Genomic DNA, 20,514 nt, shown 5'->3' on the forward strand with positions numbered 1-20,514 from the left:
ACTGAGCCCATTGATTTGGGAAGGAATAAAATGTGTCGGCTATTGATATGAGTTGCTTCGCTCTCTTGGTTAAAGCCCATTTTCACTGCCAATTCAAAAAGAGTTGGCTGCTGCAATTGTGAGAAGCTGGTGTTGGATTCTAAGCTTCAGTATGCATTTATGCACAGGGTTTGCATTCTTTCAATTTACTGAAAGAGTTATGGGTTTTGGATTGCCTCTATGGATGAAACCTTGGTCTTTATTGGCTATTCAGATTGGATATTAGGTGGTGTAATGGTGGTGCTCACTACTTGCCAATCTGCCAACGTTCTGGCTACTTATCTGACTACTCCACTGCTAAGTGCCTGTGGAGCTTGGAATCTCCCAGCCTTTGTACCATTGGATAGCGTCTGCTCCTGGCAGTTAGTTCAGCATCAGAAGTAGTTGGTCACCTTGACAATAAGGACACCAAAGTCAGAATGCTATTCACTGACTACAATTCAGCCTTCAACACCATAATCCTTAAACCTCTGAACGTGGGTCTTGGGGCCTCCATCTGCAACTGGCTTCAGACTGACAGCCCTCAGGTGGTTACTTTCAATGCGAAACGCTGGAAGAACTCAGTGGATCCGGCAGCATCTCTGGCGGACATGAATAGGTGATGTTTCAAGTCAGGAGCCTTCTTTAGACGCTCCCAGCCTGAAACGTTGTTGATCCATGTCTTCCAATGATGATGCCTGACCTGTTGAATTTCTCCAGCACTCCGTGTTCAACACAAAATTCCATCTGTATTTACTTGTGCGTACATCTCTCAGGTGGTTATATTTGGTTATAACATTTCCTTCACATTGACCCTTGCATCCTCAGTCATCTGCTCTACTTCTTGTGCACACATGGCTGTGTGGCCAAGTACAATGCCAGTTTAATCGTTAAGTTCGATGATGATATAACCACTGTTGGAATATAAACAACACAACAAAGTACTGGAAGGAGATTGGCAACCATATGACATAACAACATAGACCTTAACGTTAGTAAGGTGAAAGAATTGGTTATTGAATTATGGAAACGAGGAGGTGAACACACCATATCCTCAGATGTGAGCTGCTGTGGAGATGGTTGTCAGAGTTGTTCTTAAGGCATCCATATTACCAGGAAACTGACCTGGTCCCTTCACACTGATACAGTGCGCAAAAAAGTGTATTTACTTTCTTCGGCCTCTGAAAGGATTTGGCATGTCCATCAGGATTCTCTCAAACTTTTTCTGATGCACCATAAATAGTATTCTGATGGGATGCATCTCAGCCTGGTCTGGCAACTGCTCTGCTCCTGACTGCCCGAAGCTGCAGAGAATGGTGAACACAGTCAAGTCAATCACAGGTTTGTCACTTCCTTCCATCCAGTCCATCTTCACGGCGTGTTGCATCAGGAACACTGCAAGTGTAGTCCTGAATACCTTTCACCCTGGCCATTCCCTTTTCTCTCTTCTATCTTCTGGGAGAAGATACAGGAGCTTAACAGCTCGGGCATCCAGACTTCTTCCCACCGTGATACAATTCCTAAACCAATCGTCCTTTTCCCACCTCCTTCCCGGAGGTGCTGACACATACTATCACTCAGTACCTCATTCAGTTATTCCTTTATTCTACTTTAATATTTTTTGCACTAGTTCAGAATGCACTGCAGTCTTGCACAATTCTGCTGTTTTGCACTCATCATTGTATTTATTGTTGTATTTATCATCACGGTATGTTTACTGTTTACTCTATAACCTTCATGTGAACACAAAATACCATGGTATCTTGTTGTATATGACAATTAACTAATCTGAACTCTCAAATCTGAATCCGGGGTTTCATGGGCTGTTGAATAACAGCAGACTTCTGAATGAGATCCTGGGAAGAGATGGTGTCTCTTCCTTTTGTCTGGAACTCGAGGCCATGGCTGAGGGCGGTGAAGTTGGTGATCAATTAACAGGAAACTATAATGCAGGTATATTGTTGTTATATTTGTCTCTATTTGACATTATTTACAACATTTTTAGATAATTTCTGAAAAGCGGAAGCTAACTAATAACCCACCACAGCGGAGGTATTTTGGACAAACATTTAAATGGTGAAGAGCTGAGCCTAAGTATTTTTAATATTATATGGTCTCCGTCCATCCCTCTCCTCCACAGCTGCAGAAACCCTCATCCACGCCTTCCTCACCTCCCGTTTGGACTACTGCAACAGCCTCCTCTATGGCTCACCCTCAAAAATCATCAGTAAACTTCAATACATTCAAAACTCCGCTGCCCGTCTACTCACCCACTCCCCGATCCGTGACCATATCACCCCCGTCCTTTACAAGCTCCACTGGCTCCCCATCCCCCAGAGAATCTAGTACAAAATCCTCCTCATGACCTACAAAGCCCTCCATAACTTGGCCCCATCCTACCTGACTGACCTCCTCCACAGGCACACTCCCACCTGCACCCTCCGCTCTGCTGCTGCCAATCTCCTGTCCCCCCCCATCCGGACCAAACTCAGATCCTGGGGGGACAGGGCTTTCTCCATCGCTGCTCCCACCCTCTGGAACTCACTACCCCAAACCGTCAGAGACTCCTCCTCACTCACCACATTCAAAACATCACTGAAGTCTCACCTGTTCAGCACTGCCTTCAACCACTGACCGTCACCTCACCTTCTGTCCCCTTTTTCTGTTCGTTTACTTATTTATCTATTTATTTTCTTCTCTATGTTCTAGTAATCCCTGTAAAGCGTCTTTGAGTGTTTGAAAAGCGCTATATAAATGTAATGCATTATTATTATTATTATTATTATTTGATATTCCTCCTTCTTCCCGGGCAATTGGCATGAAAACCGTGAAGCTCGGTGAAGCACAGGGCAGCGGCTCGAGAGAAGTCCTTGTTAGTGTGGCACAGAAGTCGCAGTTGACTTGTAATCAAATCATCTGCTGAACTCCAGTTGGAGTTTGGCAAGGACAGAGAGGGCTAAAAGGTCACAGCCTTGAGTCTCCAAGAAATAGCTGGTGAGCAGCAAGTTGGAAGATCTGACCCATGATGTACAAGCCTCTTGATTTGATGCATGGCCAGATGCAGTACGGTTAGCTACACAGTTTGGTGACAAGGGATCGACCTATAAGAACACTGTGTGAAACCAGGATATCTTTAGTTTAGTAGTCATCTACCTTTCTAGGGTGGTATTTGAAATGGCACATGTCATAGCATCATTATACAGTGCATTCAGAAAGTATTCAGACCCCTTCGCTTTTTCCACATTTTGTTACCTTACAGCCTTATTTTAAAATAGATTACATTCATTTTTTTAATCATGAATCTACACAGAATACCCCAGAATGAAGAAGTGAAAAGAGGTGTTTAGAAATTTTGCACAGTAGTTAAAAAGAAATAACTGTAATATCAAATTTACGTAAGTATTCAGACCCTTTGCTATGACACTCAAAATTGTGCTTAGGTTCATCCTGTTTCCATTTATTATCCTTGAGATGTTTCTACAACTTGATTGGAGTCCACCAGTGGTAAATTAAATTGATTGGATATGATTTGGAAAGGCACATACCTGTCTCTGTAAGGTCCCACAGTTGACAGTGCATGTCAGAGCAAAAACCAAGCCATAAAGACGAAGGAATTGTCTATCGACCTCCGAGACAGGATTGTGTCGAGACACAGATCTGGGGAACAGTATAAAACGATTTCTGCAGCATTGCAGGTCCCGAAGAGCACAGTGGCCTCCGTCATTCTAAAATGGAAGAACTTTGGAACCACTAGGACTCTTCATAGAGCTGGCCGCCCGGCCAAACTGAGCAATTGGGGGAGAAGGGGCTTGGTCAGGGAAGTGACCAAGAACCCGATGGTCACTCTTGCAGAGCTCCAGAGTTCCTCTGTGAAGATGGGAGAACCTTCCAGAAGAACAAATATATCTGCAGCACTCCACCAATCAGGCCTTTATCGTAGAGTGGCCAGACGGAAGCCACTCTTCAGTAAAAGGCACATGACAGCCCGCTTGGAGTTTGCCAAAAGGCACCTAAAGGGCTCTCAGACCATGAGAAACAAGATTCTCTGGTCTGATGAAACCAAGATTGAACTCTTTGGCCTGAATGCCAAGCGTCACATCTGGAGGAAACCTGGCACCGCTCATCACCTGGCCAATACCATACGTATAAAGCATGGTGGTGGCAGCATCATGCTGTGGGGATGTTTTTCATGCAGGAACTGGGAGACTAGTCAGGATCGAGGGAAAGATGAACGGAGCAAAGTACAGAGAGATCCTTGATGAAAACCTGCTCCAGAGCATTCTGGACCTCAGACTGGGGTGGAGATTCACCTTCCAACAGGACAACAACCCTAAGCACACAGCCAAGTCAACGCAGGAGTGGCTTCGTGAAGTCTGAATGTCCTAGAGTGGCCCAGCCAGAGCCTGGACTTTAACCCGATCGAACATCTCTGGAGGGACCTGAAAATAGCAGTGCATCAACCCTCCCCATCCAACCTGACAGAGCTTGAGAGGATCTGCAGAAGAATGGGAGAAATTACCCAAATAAAGGTGTGCCAAGCTTGTAGCGTCAAACCCAAGAAGACGAGGCTGTAATCGCTGCCAAAGGTGCCTCAACAAAAGTACTGAGTAAAGGGTCTGAATACTTATGTAAATGTGATATTTCAGTTATTTCTTTTTAATTACTTTGCAAAAATTTCTAAACACCTATTTTCGCTTTTTTATTATGGGGTATTGTGTGTAGATTGATGATTAAAAAAAATGAATTTAATCCATTTTAAAGTAAGGCTGTATCATAACAAAATGTGGAAAAAGTGAAGGGGTCTGAATACTTTCTGAATGCACTCTATATATATTTAAGGCAGAAATAGATTCTTGATGTATGGGTGCCAGAGGTTATGGGGAGAAGGCAGGAGAATGGGGTTAGGAAGGAGAGATAGATCAGCCATGATTGAATGGCATAGACTTGTTGGGACAAATGGCATAATTCTGCTCCTATCACTTATGATCTTATGATCATTAATTATTGAGAAATGGTCTTGCAACGTGGAAGATATAAAAGCAGCAAACCTTTCCTTTTAAATTTTTAGACGGATCAATACTTAAACAGAACAACAATATTTATTCCTATTAGAACATAGAACAATACAGCACAAGAACAGGCTCTTTGGCCCACAATGTCAGTGGCAAACATGATGCCAAGAACATTACTTATCTATCTGCACATAACCTATTTACCTAAATTTCCTGCATATCTATATGCTTATCTAAAAGTCTAAATGCCACTAATGATACTGCTTCACCATCAGCCCCAGCAGTACATTCCAGGCACTCATCACCCTCTGTGTAAAAAAACTTGCCCAGCACATCTCCTTTAAACATTGCCCCTCTCATCTTAAAGCTATGCCCTTCAGTATTTGATTATTTCCATCCCGGGAAAAAGATTCTGACTGTTTACCCTATTTATGCCTCTCATATTTTATGTACTTCTTTCAGGTCTCCCACAACCTTTGGGGTTCCAGGGAAAGTAATCAAAGTCTGTCCAACCTCTCCCTGTAGCTGTTGGGAAAAGTCATGCAATAGTATTATTTACTTCTTTTATACAAACTGTTTTAAAATATTAGGGTGGAAACTGTGCCTTGATCACAAACACTAACTTGCAAAGCAGTCACGTATTCCTGATTAGAAATTTGATTTTATTCACTTCAAAACAATTGAATTTCAAAACTGGAGCTCAATGCTCAAATGCATTATATATTGCTGGTTAAACAGATGTGACTGCGGATGCAGTTTTTTTTGCCCCACTGTGTGCATCTAAAACTGGTCTAGTATAGATAAATGGAGATAATTGTAAATTATTATCTGCTGATGGATTTGAACTGCCTCGTGGTTGGTTTGCTTGGAATACTGTGCCAAATGTCAGCTGTATTTATCCTTGTGAATGTCTCATTGTGGAATGATTTACATGTTGATTACTTATGAACCCAGCACACTGAATATATAACTTTCTTATAAAAAGGTGGCATGATTGATCAGCATATTATCAATACAGTTTTGGTACAAAATCAATTCAGTCCCATCTGAAGGAATAAAATGCCAGACAACCTTGCAAAATCCTCCACACAAACATTTGCAAAATGGTATCAGAATTTATTCCTTGTCCTACAAGCAAAATTCAGACATATTTATATTTACAAACTTATACTATTAAATAGCATATCTGACTTATCCTTCACAATCAACAGGACAGAATCACCTGTTATGAAAGGAGTATCTCTGTGAGTCCTTAACGTGAACTCCATTCATCTGATCTAAGAAGATTAAGAAATGTTCCACCTTGCTAGCATCTACTATCCTCCCGAACTGATGGGACAAGCCATGATCTTATTAAATGGTGGCAGGCTTGAAGAGCTTGATGACCTACTCTTGCTGCTATTTTCCTATATGAGTCAGTGCACCATGCTGAACCACAGTTGAAACACTGAAAGCAGAAAGGGAACATGCTGTACTCTGGGTGGGGGACTTCAATGACCACTGACCAAGCTGCCCAGCTCCTGGACACAATTCCTTCATTATATTGGCAGCAGGCAGTGAGTGAAGTAGCAAACAGGATGAACCAAATTCAACTAGTCCTCACCAATTTATTGATTGGAGATGCATTTGTCTATGATAATATGGCTAGAAGTGACCACTGCATAATCCCTGTGGATATGAAATCCTGACAATACATATATTGAAGCCATCTCACAAACAATGGATCATCTCAGAGTTTTCCAGTCTTGCCTCATCTAGTTACTAATGGTGGTGGGCAATTGAACAGTAAAAGGGATAGAACACTCCAACAGCACAATCTACAACAATGGCATGGTTGAGCAAGTGAGTGCTGAAGGTCTGGCCAAGGCATTTGCAATTATGATCAGCCACCACTGCCAAGCAAATAATTAATTGCAGCTTCTTTTGAGATCCCTAACATCATAGAACCAGATTCCAGACAATTGGATTAGTTTTACATGAATCCATGAAACAGCTAAGAGATTAGAGTCAGCAAAGACCATGGGATCAGACCAAATCCCAGCTGTAGCACTGAAGACCTACACTCCAAATTTGGCTTGTCTCTAGTGAAGTTGCCACAAAACTGATACATTATTGACAATGCAGATATTGCCTTCAAATGTTTTCTTCATAAAAGGCAAGGGAATTCCAATCCAGTTAATGACCATTCAGTCTTATAACATTCAGAAATAATAAACAAAATAAAATGGTGTTATAAAAATTATAGATGCATACAATCTCCTGTATTTTTTTTCCTTCCATGTGTATGGTTTAAGCTATGCATATAGTTTGAAATTCAATTAAGTGAACTGGGTAAGCTTGTTGTGATATTTGCCCATCTCAGTGACTGCCATTTCACCACACAGTATCCCACATAATAGGATCATAATGGTGCTCAGTTGCAACACTAAAGAGCTCTTTTATCCATGTTTCAGCATGGTGTAACTTTGTTAATATAAATATATATACTCAAGCAACTGACAGCATGCATAGCATTATTGATGCTCTGCATGCAGTTATTTGCTGAAGTATATGTAATTTAATGAACAAAGCTCGCAATTTTATTTTATCTTAAAGATAAACAGACAACCAAATTGGCAAACCAAAATTGTACCTGCTGTGATGGAAACATATGTGTGGATTGGTGTTTCTTTACATGGACCCCGTGTCAAAGGTTATGAGGAGAAGGCAGGAGATTGGGGTTGAGAGGGAAAAATAGACCAGCCGTGATCAAATGGTGGAGTAGACTCGATGAACCAAATGGCCTAATTCTGCTCCTATGTCTTATTGACCAGTATATGATTGATCTCTCCAGCGTCCCCCAAGAGTGCATGATAGTGTCTTGAAAATTCGGAGGACACTGGTAATGCAATTGGTGACACGGCAAAGGTAAATGAGTAGCTGTTCTTGCAGGTTGTTGTGAATGGTTCTACACAATCATTTCATATTTTTTCTTAATTAACATTTTACAGAGCTTTTTTTCTCTTATGCTTGAAAAGCATTTTATATTTTGGTTAAAGATGATTGGGTGGGATCAGTGGACATGATTGGACTGGACAGGAGTGGCATCTACGGAATCTAATAAATTTCTTTAGTCAGAGGGTGGTGAATCTGTGGAATTCTTTGCCGTAGAAGGCTGTGGAGGCTGTCAGTGGATATTTTTAAGGCAGAGATAGATAGATTCTTGATTATTACAGGTGCCAGAGGTTATGGGGAGAAGGCAGGAGAATGGGGTTAGGAGGGAGCGATAGATCGGCCATGATTGAATGGCAGAGTAGACTTGATGGGCCAAATGGCCTAATTCTACTATTCTTTATGACCTTATGACGGGGACAATTGGAGACTGTCAGGGAGATGGTGTGAGTGGTGGGTTGAAATTACTCTCCAGGTGACTGTGACATTAGGCAGATTAGGTAGGTATTTGTGAGATGATTGATGGAGGCTGAAGGACATTGGGAGAGAATGGGTTTTGGAGTGTGGGGGATAGAGATTAAAGTAATCATTATCCATGAAAGGTGACCTGAAGAAAGATGAATAACTTTGACATCCCAACTGTGGCATCAGACCTGTTATAGGCAAGGGGAACAGGATAGAAATTTTATTTCCACAATAATTTTATTGTGTCCTCATTAAAATAATGCTCCTCGGGCATAGAATTATTGAATTTAAAAATCTGCAGTATAGAGAAACATTAGACACATCAAAACTAATTTTCATCCTTTGTTTTACCAGAATCATGAATCTATATAAAGATGTTGCATGCTTGATAGTCTTTGCCTGAAATATATTTTCCTTTTTATGCCTTGTATATAGAGCACATGACATTGTTATAAATTATGCAATGTTACATGTCATACAACCCACTGTAAGAACACAAACATGCAGTATCATTGTCTAAAATCGTTGTCTAAAAGTCACAGTGGGAGTTATTACCCACTCCTTTACTGCAAAACAGTGCCTCATCATTATTGCACTGTGGAATTAGGCAACAGGGATAAATTATATTTGGTGTAACCCTTTTCAGTCATGGATACTCAGACTGATGACTCAATATTCAATGAAAGAGGGGGTGAAACAAGATCAATGCACAAACACATAGTTAACATTATGGATGTGCTGTATTTAAAGGACTTTTTAAATGGAGAAAAAAACATTTTCAAAGAGAAAAGGATGCACTGCAGGATGAGGAGATCTGGGCTGCATCAGTCAGTAGCCCTCATTCAGTCTGCACCTGGAGAACAGTTTTTGCGGGAGTGCACCGAAAGATATTGAATTGGAAAAGGAGCCTGTACTGGATTAATTCTGGCTTGCAATTCTGTGTCACCATGCTAACATGAGATGAACTGTTGAAACCCACTATGTGTGGAAGCTTCACTAATGCATCTAGATTCAATGAAAAAATGGCTAAGGTAGTAAGTTATATATATTTGTGTTCATTTCAATCTATATCTATGTGGAATGGGAAGAAAGGAAGCTCAGTGACTGCACTTGTCATTAAGTAGTATAGCGTATTTGCATTTTTGATGAATTGAGCTGATTAATAGTTTCATGGAGAATCTCCAGCTGTCTGTCGTTCAGTCCCGAACATGCTTCATGCTTCATGCTTCCACTTAATATCCCTACTCCATTGCTGGATTCAACACTCTGTACTTCGTATGCAGCCTCTCAGCTAAAGGCGGAGCTGGGTGGCGTATGAACAAGGACCTAATTTATTTTGAAACACTGACCATTTAATTATTTGTTAGCATTCTAAAATGTTTTAAATTGCTTTTTCATTTTTAAATAATTTATTGTTTTTCTATCAGATGTTTAGACGCTGCTGGAAAGCTCCTAACAGCAAAAGGCCCTTGAAGGTCACCAGGGCATTCTGATGTGGGGCATTAGGTCAGACAACTTGTAGGGTCTATTTGCCACTGAGAATCTGCTTTACATTGCCAGATAACTTTGAGGTCTGGAGAATCAGCTCATCCAGCCCCTTCCATCAGAAAAAAGAACGTTCTGGCAAATGTGGATTATGGACAGTATCCGTATCTCGCTTTTCTCTTCAACAGGGGTGGCACAGTGGCGCAGCAGTAGAGTTGCTGCCTTACTGTGCTAGAAACATGGGTTCGATCCTGACTATGGGTGCCGTGTGTACGGAGTTTGCACATTCTCCCAGTGACCATGTGGGTTCTCTTCGGATGCTCCAGTTTCCTCCCACACTCCAGAGACGTGCAAATTTGTAGGTTAATTGGCTTCGGTAAAAAATTGCCCCTAGAGTGTAATGTACAGGACGATCGCTGGTTGGCCCAGACTTGGTGGGCTGAAGGGCCTGTTTCCACGCTATATCTCTAAAGTCTAAAGGATATTTTTACATGATCTTAAAATTGATAATCCTTTCTTTCAATAAATAATAGTGACCATACTTTATTGATTTCAGTGATCGGATGTTACACTTGCTTGATAAATCTGTACCTACCTTGGACATCAGATGCACACCTAACAACCATGTCAAATATATTAGGATACATTGCAAATATTCAACAACTATTCTTTGACAAAATCTACCTGTTTCTAGAACAACATAAGGTGGACATGATTTGGTCATTAAAATCTTTGAAATAGTTCTTTCCTGCAGCATATTTTATGGAACCATAGAATTAAATGGAATTCTCAGCCTCCTGCTGGCAAATCTTTTGTAAATTAAGCAATATAAGGATATGTCAACATTCTGTCAAAAAGAGGAATGAAATTGGAATAATGAGAGCAATGAAGTGATAAATGGAAATGTGATCATTGGACAATTAGTTTTAATTAGGTGAAATTAGACTGATGCACTGGAAGAGCCTTATGAAGAGTGGATTAATTTAATGACTTGTTCAAACAGTGCTCATTACTTTAAGATGCTTGTTATATTCTGCAACCTTTGTTACTGTGTTTTGAACAGGAGACTGAATTGTCTTCAAATTATACAAAATATCATTCTTTAAAACAGGTCACTGTGGCGGGTGCTGCTTTTCACAAAGTTCCTCACTGTTTTCTCACTGTCTCCATGGAAATGTTGCATCTGAGTATTTTCTGTCATAATTAAGATGATGAGTAAATAGTTACCTGAAGTGATTGTTCAAAGTGCACGACAATTATATTGAGCTAAAAGTACTGGGAATTTGCAACGTGTCTGCCAATTGCATATACAACTGGGGTAAACAGGTAATTGAGGATTTATTAGCATCACGCCTGAAGAGAGGAAATTACTATGGTCTGCAGTTAGGAATGGAGTGACAGAAGGGCTTGAAGATTTTCAGCTGTCCAGAGAACCAAGTGGATTTTAAAAGGGAGTTCACACTGATGAACCTGGTGGGCCTTTTTTTTAAAGAGCCTTCCTGTCATATATTAAATATATATTAACTATATTAAATAAAGTTCCTCATAAATGATCAATTTACAAAAGTGAAATTGAAGGGAGGTTATTGACTTGGTTTAGAAATGGATTAAGCAGTAGGAAACTGAATGAGATAATGAGCATTTATTCAAATTGGTAAGAAATGACAAGAGATTTATGGTCATGAACGAGATGGTGTGAATGGACAGTCACATATCAAAGTCGTTCTGTTTGATATTTTTATTTCAGATCTGTAGATGTTTTGATTTTCAATAACTGAGGGGAGGGTTGGATCTTTTGATGACCAGTGAGCTGTTTGTTGCAGCTTCCCTTTTGCAATGGGCTTCTGGCCACAGTCCTTCCCTTTAGATTTTTTTTTTAGATTTAGAGATACAGCGCGGAAACAGGCCCTTCAGCCCACCGAGTCCGCGCCGCCCAGCGATCCCCGCACATTAACACCATCCTACACACACTAGGGACAATTTTTACATTTACCCAGTCAATTAACCTACATACCTGTACGTCTTTGGAGTGTGGGAGGAAACCGAAGATCTCGGAGAAAACCCACGCAGGTCACGGGGAGAACGTACAAACTCCGTACAGACGCCGCCCGTAGTCAGGATCGAACCTGAGTCTCCAGCGCTGCATTCGCTGTAAGGCAGCAACTCTACCGCTGCACCACCATGCCGCCCTTGCTGAGCAAAGAGGCATAGCAGAGTGAAACCCTGGTCAAGCCTAAGCTATATGCCCCACACCATGTACCTGGGTGGTCAGAGATGTCACATTTCCAGGCTCACTGGCTGTTTATAATATTAACATCATTTTGAAAATGTTCAGGCTTTATTGGAAATAAATATACTGCCAAACAATTCAAACACCTAAGGAGTTCTGCTCACCTGCCTGCCCACCCAACTGGACTGCCAATAAACAGAGCAGAATTAGAAGTGTGGAGCTCAGTTGGAGTTCAGGATTGGAGTTTATCCTGTTCATGAGAGTTATGAGAGTTTAAAGGTCCAGCATCCAGTATGGTGGTACACAGATAATAACCCCCAATAGGTTCTAACAGTAACGTTTCGCTATTCTTTCCAGTCCATTGAGATTACTGCTTTCTGATTTTTGTGGCAATATCATTGACTCTCCAGAAGGACCCATTCTCAATTCATGCACTCCAAAGGATGTAGATTTGAAGAAATCTGGTGCACATCAGGTTCAGTTATTTTCCATTAAAATTGGTTGATTCAGATCAAGCCCTTTGACACCACATACTTCTTTGCCAAATCTGGATGTGGCTTCAGGATTATCCTGGAAGTTAACTCCTTGAATCCATTTTTACCAATTCCCGTAGACAGAACCTCTCCAGCATTGGCTTCTCATCTTGCCCATTACACCATGACACAAGAAGTGAAACCAATTCATGGGGTGGAACAGTCATGCAGCTGGCAGAGCCCCTGCCTCACAGTGCCAGAGATTCAGGTTCATTCCTACCCTACAGTTATCTTTATGTGGAGTTAACATTCTTCATGTGACAGTGTGGGTTTTCTCTGGGTGCTGCAGTTTCATAGGCATAGAATATTACAGCACAGGAACAATTCTACTGCCTTCACATGATCCATTTCAGCTAATTCCCTACATATCCTTGTGCCTATTTAAAAGCCTCTTAAACACCATTGTCTTATCTGCTTCCACCATCACCCTGGCAGTATGTCCAGGCATGTCCCAAAGACTCGCATGATCGTAGATTAATTGTAAATTACCCCTAATGTGCTGATTGGAAGAATCTGTGGGAAGTTAATAAGAATGTGAGGAGAATAAAATGGAGTAGTGTGAGATTAGTATAGATGGGTGCTTGATGATCGGCACAGATTTGTTTCAATGGCTCAATAACTCTATGACTAGCATGCTGGAGTTTTCACAAATCTTGGCCCATTCTCTTCCTCATGCACATCCTGACTCTGGTCGATATCTGCCCAGATAGTGTTAACCTCTAACTTTACCTCTCTGTTAATCCCTTTGAAAGCTCCACCTTTTCCATGTGTGATGGTTGTATGCTATCCTGTCTTGGGTGAGCTTTTGTATTCACTTTTGCCACTGATATAATTTGTCTCTATGGACAATGCCCTAGGCCAAACCAAACTTCACTCAGTCCCTGACACACCCCAGTAACTGATAGCTTGTATAAGGGAATTGCATCACTCAGGGCAACTCAAAGGCATTGAGTTCCTTTTATTAATAAACTCAGTGTATTGACTGTGCTGTGAGTTTGAATAAGACACATGGAGACTAGAGCTGCAGATGTAGCAGGTCTTTATTCAGCACAACAAGCTGATGTGCAGGGGAGGCCTGGAAGAAGAATCACTGGGGATACTCTCCTGGAAGAATCTTCCTGAACTCAAACTACATTGAGTTTTTATACTCTTTAAGAACAACAATACCAGGTGATCAACCATAATTTCAAAATTTACAATTGCACTATTTACTTCAACATTTTAAGGGGTAGACAAATAGTTCCATAGAATTATATATTTACAAGGGAGGTCACAAATGACAAGACTATCAGACACCTTTGTTGGGACAAAGTTGGGACAAAGTAGTGCACATCACAATTCTAAAGACCTCTGAGGACAAAATCCCCAGATGCTCAAAATTAGTAGGAAGGAATTGCAGATGTTGGTTTAAAACGAAGATAGACACAAAGTGCTGGTGTAACTCAGCGGGACAGGCAGCATTTCTGGAGAGAAGGAATGGGTGACGTTTTGGATCGAGACCCTTCTTCAGACTGAAGAAGGGTCACAACCCGAAACGTCACCCATTCCATCTTTCCAGAAATGGTGCCTGTCCCACTGTGTTACTCCAGCACTTTGTGTCTATTTTCCTCTCAAAATTAGTGTTACATAGAAACATAGAAACATAGAAAATAGGTGCAGGAGGCCATTCGGCCCTTCGAGCCAGCACCACCATTCATTGTGATCATGGCTGATCGTCCCCAATCAATATCCCGTGTCTGCCTTTTCCCCATATCCCTTGATTCCACTAGCTCCTAGAGCTCTATCTAACTCTCTCTTAAATCCATCCAGTGATTTGGCTTCCACTGCCCTCTGTGGCAGTGAATTCCACAAATTCACAACTCTCTGGGTGAAAAAGTATTTTCTCACCTCAGTTTTAAGGGTTAATTCTCTGGGTGCACAAATGCCCTGGATATTGATTAATAGACAAATGTGTCTGTTACCAAGCCTTGGCTAATTGACAAAATGGCTCATCTGGAATCTTCCTTGGTGTCTGTCATTATAGTGAAAAATATATCATCATATCATATCATATATATACAGCCGGAAACAGGCCTTTTCGGCCCTCCAAGTCTGTGCCGCCCAGCGATCCCCGTACATTAACACCATCCTACACCCACTAGGGACAATTTTTACATTTGCCCAGCCAATTAACCTACATACCTGTACGTCTTTGGAGTGTGGGAGGAAACCGAAGATCTCGGAGAAAACCCACGCAGGTCACGGGGAGAACGTACAAACTCCTTACAGTGCAGCACCCGTAGTCAGGATCGAACCTGAGTCTCCGGCGCTGCATTCGCTGTAAAGCAGCAACTCTACCGCTGCGCTACCGTGCCGCCCAAAGAGGTCTGAAACCTGAATTGATGTAGTCAAATTAGTATCGCTATATTTATTGTGCAAGGTTTTCCCATAGTTATCTCAGTTTCCAGACCTTATCTCTTAAGTGGCCTCCTGCTGTGAGCCAGCGCTTTGCTCTCTTCACAGACTGTGCGTTTATTCAGTCAGCTGAAGTCTAATTCTTGTTTGTATTACTGGCTGCTACCCTATAACTCTTTGTTTAAAAATTAAAACTGCTGGAGGAACTCAATGGGTCAGTCAGCATCAATGGAGGGAAATGGACAGATGGCATTTTGGGTCAGGATCCTTCTTCCATCCACAGATGCATTCCTCTGGCAGTTTGTTGTTCGCTCAAGATACTTGCTTCATTTGCAGTCTCTTCTGTCTCCAGCTCCTGACTAAAGTTGCCTCACAATCCCTAACTGACTGTATTTCACCAACGGGTAGTATAAGAAAATAACTGCAGATGCTGGTACAAATCGATTTATTCACAAAATGCTGGAGTAACTCAGCAGGTCAGGCAGCATCTCGGGAGAGAAGGAATGGGTGACGTTTCGGGTCGAGACCCTTCTTCAGACTGAAGAGGTGTAAAATGGCACTTGAAGGACTAATTAAATAAAAACTTTTGTTTGAACTAACCATTCTGTAAACCTCATCCTTATGCTCATAAATTTAACTGTGTTCATTCTATTGCTGGCGATGGATGGCTATTTCAGTGTCTTAATGCTCACAGAGTTAAGATATTTGCCTAATGTTTTGATTGATGCACAAGGAGAAACATCTAATGTCCACCCCTAATTTATGTCTTTCAGCTGACAGACCACCAGCTCCCGTCAATGTCACTGTCAGTCACCTGAAGGCCAACTCAGCCAGCGTGTCCTGGGATGTTCCTGAAGGAGATGTTATCATTGGTTATGCAATCTCACAACTGGTAATGCTGCACAATCTCATTTCATTTCTTGGTTGCTGTTTATAAACTCTTGGCAAACTCCATTACTTGCTGCTTGAAGCATTTTTGCCCCGCAAGTGCCAGTTTTTATTGAAATCAATGTTGGACCAGTTAAATCCACTGCTGAAAGATAACAATTACAAATCCCCTGATCTCAGAGTTGTGAGTAGTCATTTGAACAGCAGGAAGCTGAAGCCTTTCTGCGGTTTTCTATTTTCATTATCAAAGGAATGTAGCTCCCTTCAGTTTATTAAAGCTCATATTTTATAAGATATTAAAATTGAAAATAGTGCCAATTGTGCTGAAGCCAAGTTTCTATTGGATTTGAATCCATCTCTGAAAAAAATGTGAATTTCCACATTCTTCAGATCTCTCTCCACAACTTCCTGGGGAGATCTGCAGAAGCCTGGGGAACACAGAGTAAATGACCACTTATGCCACTGAACAAGGCTTCTCCCAATCTCCTGCTGGAGTGCTACTATAGGGAACTGAACTGGAACCGTACTCCCAACAGTGAGGCGCCTAGATTTCCTTGGAAGCACACTTCTGAACACAACATTAACCCTTTACGCACTGTTACATTTTGGGAACTGTTGACCACGTTTGTAGGGCGGCACGTTGGCACAGCGATAGAGCCTTACAGCGATGCCTTGCAGCGCCAGAGTCCCGGGTTTGATCCTGACCACGGGTGACATGGAGAAAACCCACATGTTCACAGGCAGAACGTGCAAACTCCACACAGACAGCACCCGAGGTCAGGATCGAACGCAGGTGCCTGGCGCTCTGAGACTGTGGCTTTCTCCACTGGTTGAATGTAAAGTTGATGAAAGGGCGAGGAGTGAATGATGGAAAAGCCATAGTAGTGGGTGACTCCATTGTCCGAGGTATGGACAGTAGATTCTGTGGCGGCAGGCGGGACTTGAGGATGGTCTGTTGCCTCCCTGGTACCAGGATTCATGACATCACGAACCGGCTTCAGAACATCCTAGCGAGGGAAGGCGATCAACTGGAAGTAGTTGTGCACGTGGGCACGAACGATGTCAGGAGGAAGAGGAAGGAGATACTGCAACGTGAGTTTAGAGAGTTAGGAAGAAGACTGAGAAGTAGGACGTCGAGGGTGGTTATCTCTGGACTGCTGCCTGTACCTCGTGCTGGTGAGGGCAGGAACAGAGAGATCGGGGATATGAATGTATGGCTGAGGGGCTGGTGCAGGGAGCAGGGATTTAAATTTATAGACCACTGGGATCTCTTCTGGGGTAGGGGTGACCTGTACAAAAGGGAAGGGTTACACCTTAACAGCAGGAGGACCAACATTCTGGCAGGCAGGTTTGCTAGTGCTACACGTGTGGGTTTAAACTAAGTAGTGGGGGGAGGGGTTGACAAATTGGGAATATGAAGATGGAGTTAAAGGGGAAGCGAATACAGGAGAAATTGAAAAGGACTCTCGAATAAATGGGAAGGGAAGTTCTAGATGGGATAAGAGAGTAAGGTCAGGGCCAATTATGACCGGTGTGAGAGGGGAGGTGAATACCGAAGTTAAAGTGTTGTATTTAAATGCACAAAGTATAAAAAATAAAGTGGATGAGCTTGAGGCTCAGTTAGACATTGGCAAATATGATGTTGTGGGAATTACAGAGACATGGCTACAAGAGGACCAGGGCTGGGAACTGAATATTCAGGGGTACACAATGTATAGAAAAGACAGACAGGTGGGCAGAGGGGGTGGGGTCGCTCTGTTGGTGAGGAATGATATTCACTCCCTTGCAAGGGGTGACATAGAATCAGGAGATGTAGAATCAGTATGGATAGAAATGAGGAATTGTAAGGTTAAAAGACCCTAATGGGAGTTAGCTACAGGCCCCCAAACAGTAGCCTTGACATAGGGTACAAGTTGAATCAAGAGCTAAAATTGGCATGTCACAAATGTAATGCTATGGTGGTTTTGGGAGATTTCAACATGCAGGTAGACTGGGAAAATCAGGTTGGTAATGGACCCCAGGAAAGAGAGTTTGTGGAGTGCCTCCGAGATGGATTCTTAGAACAGCTTGTACTGGAGCCTACCAGGGAGAAGGCAATTCTGGATTTAGTGTTATGTAATTAATCTGATCTGATAAGGGGACTCAAGGTAAAAGAGCCATTAGGATGCAGTGATCACAATATGATACGTTTTTACAAATTGAGAGGGAGAAGGGAAAATCGGAAGTGTCAGTATTACAGTATAGCAAAGGGGATTACAGAGGCATGAGGTAGAAGCTGGCCAGATTTGACTGGAAGGAGACTCAAGCAGGGAAGACTGGAACAGCAATGGCAGGTATTCCTGGGAATAATGCAGAAGTTGCAGGATCAATTCATCCCAAAGAGAAGGAAAGATTCTAAGGGGAGTAAGAGGCACCTGTGACAGACAAGGGAAGTCAAGGACAGCATAAAAATAAAAGAGAAGAAGCATAACATAGCAAAGAAGAGTGGGAAGCCAGAGGATTGGGACTCTTTTAAAGAGCAACAGAAGATAACTAAAAAGGCAATACGGGGAGAAAAGATGAGGTACGAGGGAAAACTAGCCAATAATATAAAGGAGGATAGTAAAAACTTTTTTAGGTATGTGAAGAGGAAAAAAATAGTCAAGGCAAATGTGGGTCCCTTGAAGACAGAAGCAGGGGAATTTATTATGGGGAACAAGGAAATTGCAGACGAGTTGAACCGGTACTTTGGATCTGCCTTCACTAAGGAAGATACAAACAATCTCCCAGATGTTCTAGTGGCCAGAGATCCTAGGGTGACGGAGGAACTGAAGGAAATTCACATTAGGCAAGAAATGGTGTTGGGTAGACTGATGCGACTGAAGGCTGATAAATCCCCAGGGCCTGATGGTCTGCATCCCAGGGTACTTAGGAGGTGGCTCTGGAAATTGTGGACGCATTGGTGATTATTTTCCAATGTTCTATAGATTTAGGATCAGTTCCTGTGGATTGGAGGGTAGCTAACGTTATCCCACTCTTTAAGAAAGGAGGGAGAGAGAAAACGGGAACTTATAGACCAGTTAGTCTGACATCAGTGGTGGGGAAGATGCTGGAGTCAATTATAAAAGACAAAATTGCGGAGCATTTGGATAGCAGTAACAGGATCGTTTCGAGTCAGCATGGATTGACGAAGGGGAAATCATGCTTGACTAATCTTCTGAAATTTTTTGAGGATGTTACTAGGAAAATTGACAGGGGAGAGCTAGTGGATGTGGTGTACCTTGACTTTCAGAAAGCCTTCGACAAGGTCCCACATAGGAGATTAGTGGGCAAAATTAGAGCACATGGTATTGGGGGTAGGGTACTGACATGGAAAGAAAATTGGTTGGCAGACAGAAAGCAAAGAGTGGGGATAAATGGGTCCCTTTCAGAATGGCAGGCAGGGACTAGTGGGGTTCCGCAAAGCTCAGTGCTGGGACCACAGCTATTTACAATATACATTAATGACTTGGATGAAGGGATTAAAAGTACCATTAGCAAATTTGCAGATGATACAAAGCTGGGTGGTAGTGTGAACTGTGAGGAAGATGCTATGAGGTTGCAGGGTGACTTGGACAGGTTGTGTGAGTGGGCGTATGCATGGCAGATGCAGTTTAATGTGGATAAGTGTGAGGTTATCCACTTTGGTGGTAAGAATAGTAAGGCAGATTATTATCTGAATGGTGTCAAGTTAGGAAAAGGGGATGTACAACGAGATCTGGGTGTCCTAGTGCATCAGTCACAAAAAGGAAGCATGCAGGTACAGCAGGCAGTGAAGAAAGCCAATGGAATGTTGGCCTTCATAACAAGAGGAGTTGAGTATAGGAACAAAGAGGTCCTTCTGCAGTTGTACAGGGCCCTAGTGAGACCGCACCTGGAGTTCCGTGTGCAGTTTTGGTCTCCAAATTTGAGGAAGGATATTCTTGCTATTGAGGGCGTGCTGCATAGGTTTACTAGGTTAATTCCCCGAATGGCGGGACTGTCATATGTTGAAAGACTGGAGCGACTAGGCTTGTATACACTGGAATTTAGGATGAGAGGGGATCTTATCCAAACATATAATATTATTAAGGGGTTGGACACGTTAGAGGCAGGAAACATGTTCGCAATGTTGGGGGAGTCCAGAACCAGGGGCCACAGTTTAAGAATAAGGGGTAGGCCATTTAGAACGGAGATGAGGAAAAACATTTTTAGTCAGAGAGTTGTAAATCTGTGGAATTCTCTGCCTCAGAAGGCAGTGGGGGCCAATTCTCTGAATGCATTCAAGAGAGAGCTAGATAGAGCTCTTAAGGGTAGCGGAGTCAGGGGGTATGGGGAGAAGGCAGGAACGGGGTACTGATTGAGAATGATCAGCCATGATCACATTGAATGGTGGTGCTGGCTCGAAGGGCCGAATGGCCTACTCCTGCACCTATTGTCTATTGTCTATGGTCTATTGATGGGTTGGGCTACTGTAGTAGGAAATAGTAAGGTGGTCTTGTTCAATTAAGAATAGATTAGCACTGTAGTGGGAAAAGGTAGCACTTTCTCACTTGGGACG

At 42.3% G+C, this 20,514-nt stretch overlaps 1 protein-coding gene across 3 annotated transcripts in view; it reads left to right on the top strand.

Moving 5' to 3' along the window:
- LOC144593615 (fibronectin type III domain-containing protein 4-like) overlaps nt 1–20,514 on the top strand; it is a 153,717-nt gene that overhangs the window by 48,058 nt on the left and 85,145 nt on the right. For 2 of the 3 annotated variants that reach the window (XM_078399458.1, XM_078399457.1), the window contains exon 2: nt 15,842–15,960. In XM_078399458.1, the coding sequence (XP_078255584.1) occupies nt 15,842–15,960 (119 nt within the window). Of the gene's footprint in view, nt 1–15,841; nt 15,961–20,514 lie in introns of those variants that run through there. The other variant, XM_078399459.1, reaches the window with a different exon arrangement.

Source organism: Rhinoraja longicauda, chromosome 5 (genome assembly GCF_053455715.1).
Source record: "Rhinoraja longicauda isolate Sanriku21f chromosome 5, sRhiLon1.1, whole genome shotgun sequence".
Lineage (NCBI taxonomy): Eukaryota > Metazoa > Chordata > Chondrichthyes > Rajiformes > Arhynchobatidae > Rhinoraja > Rhinoraja longicauda.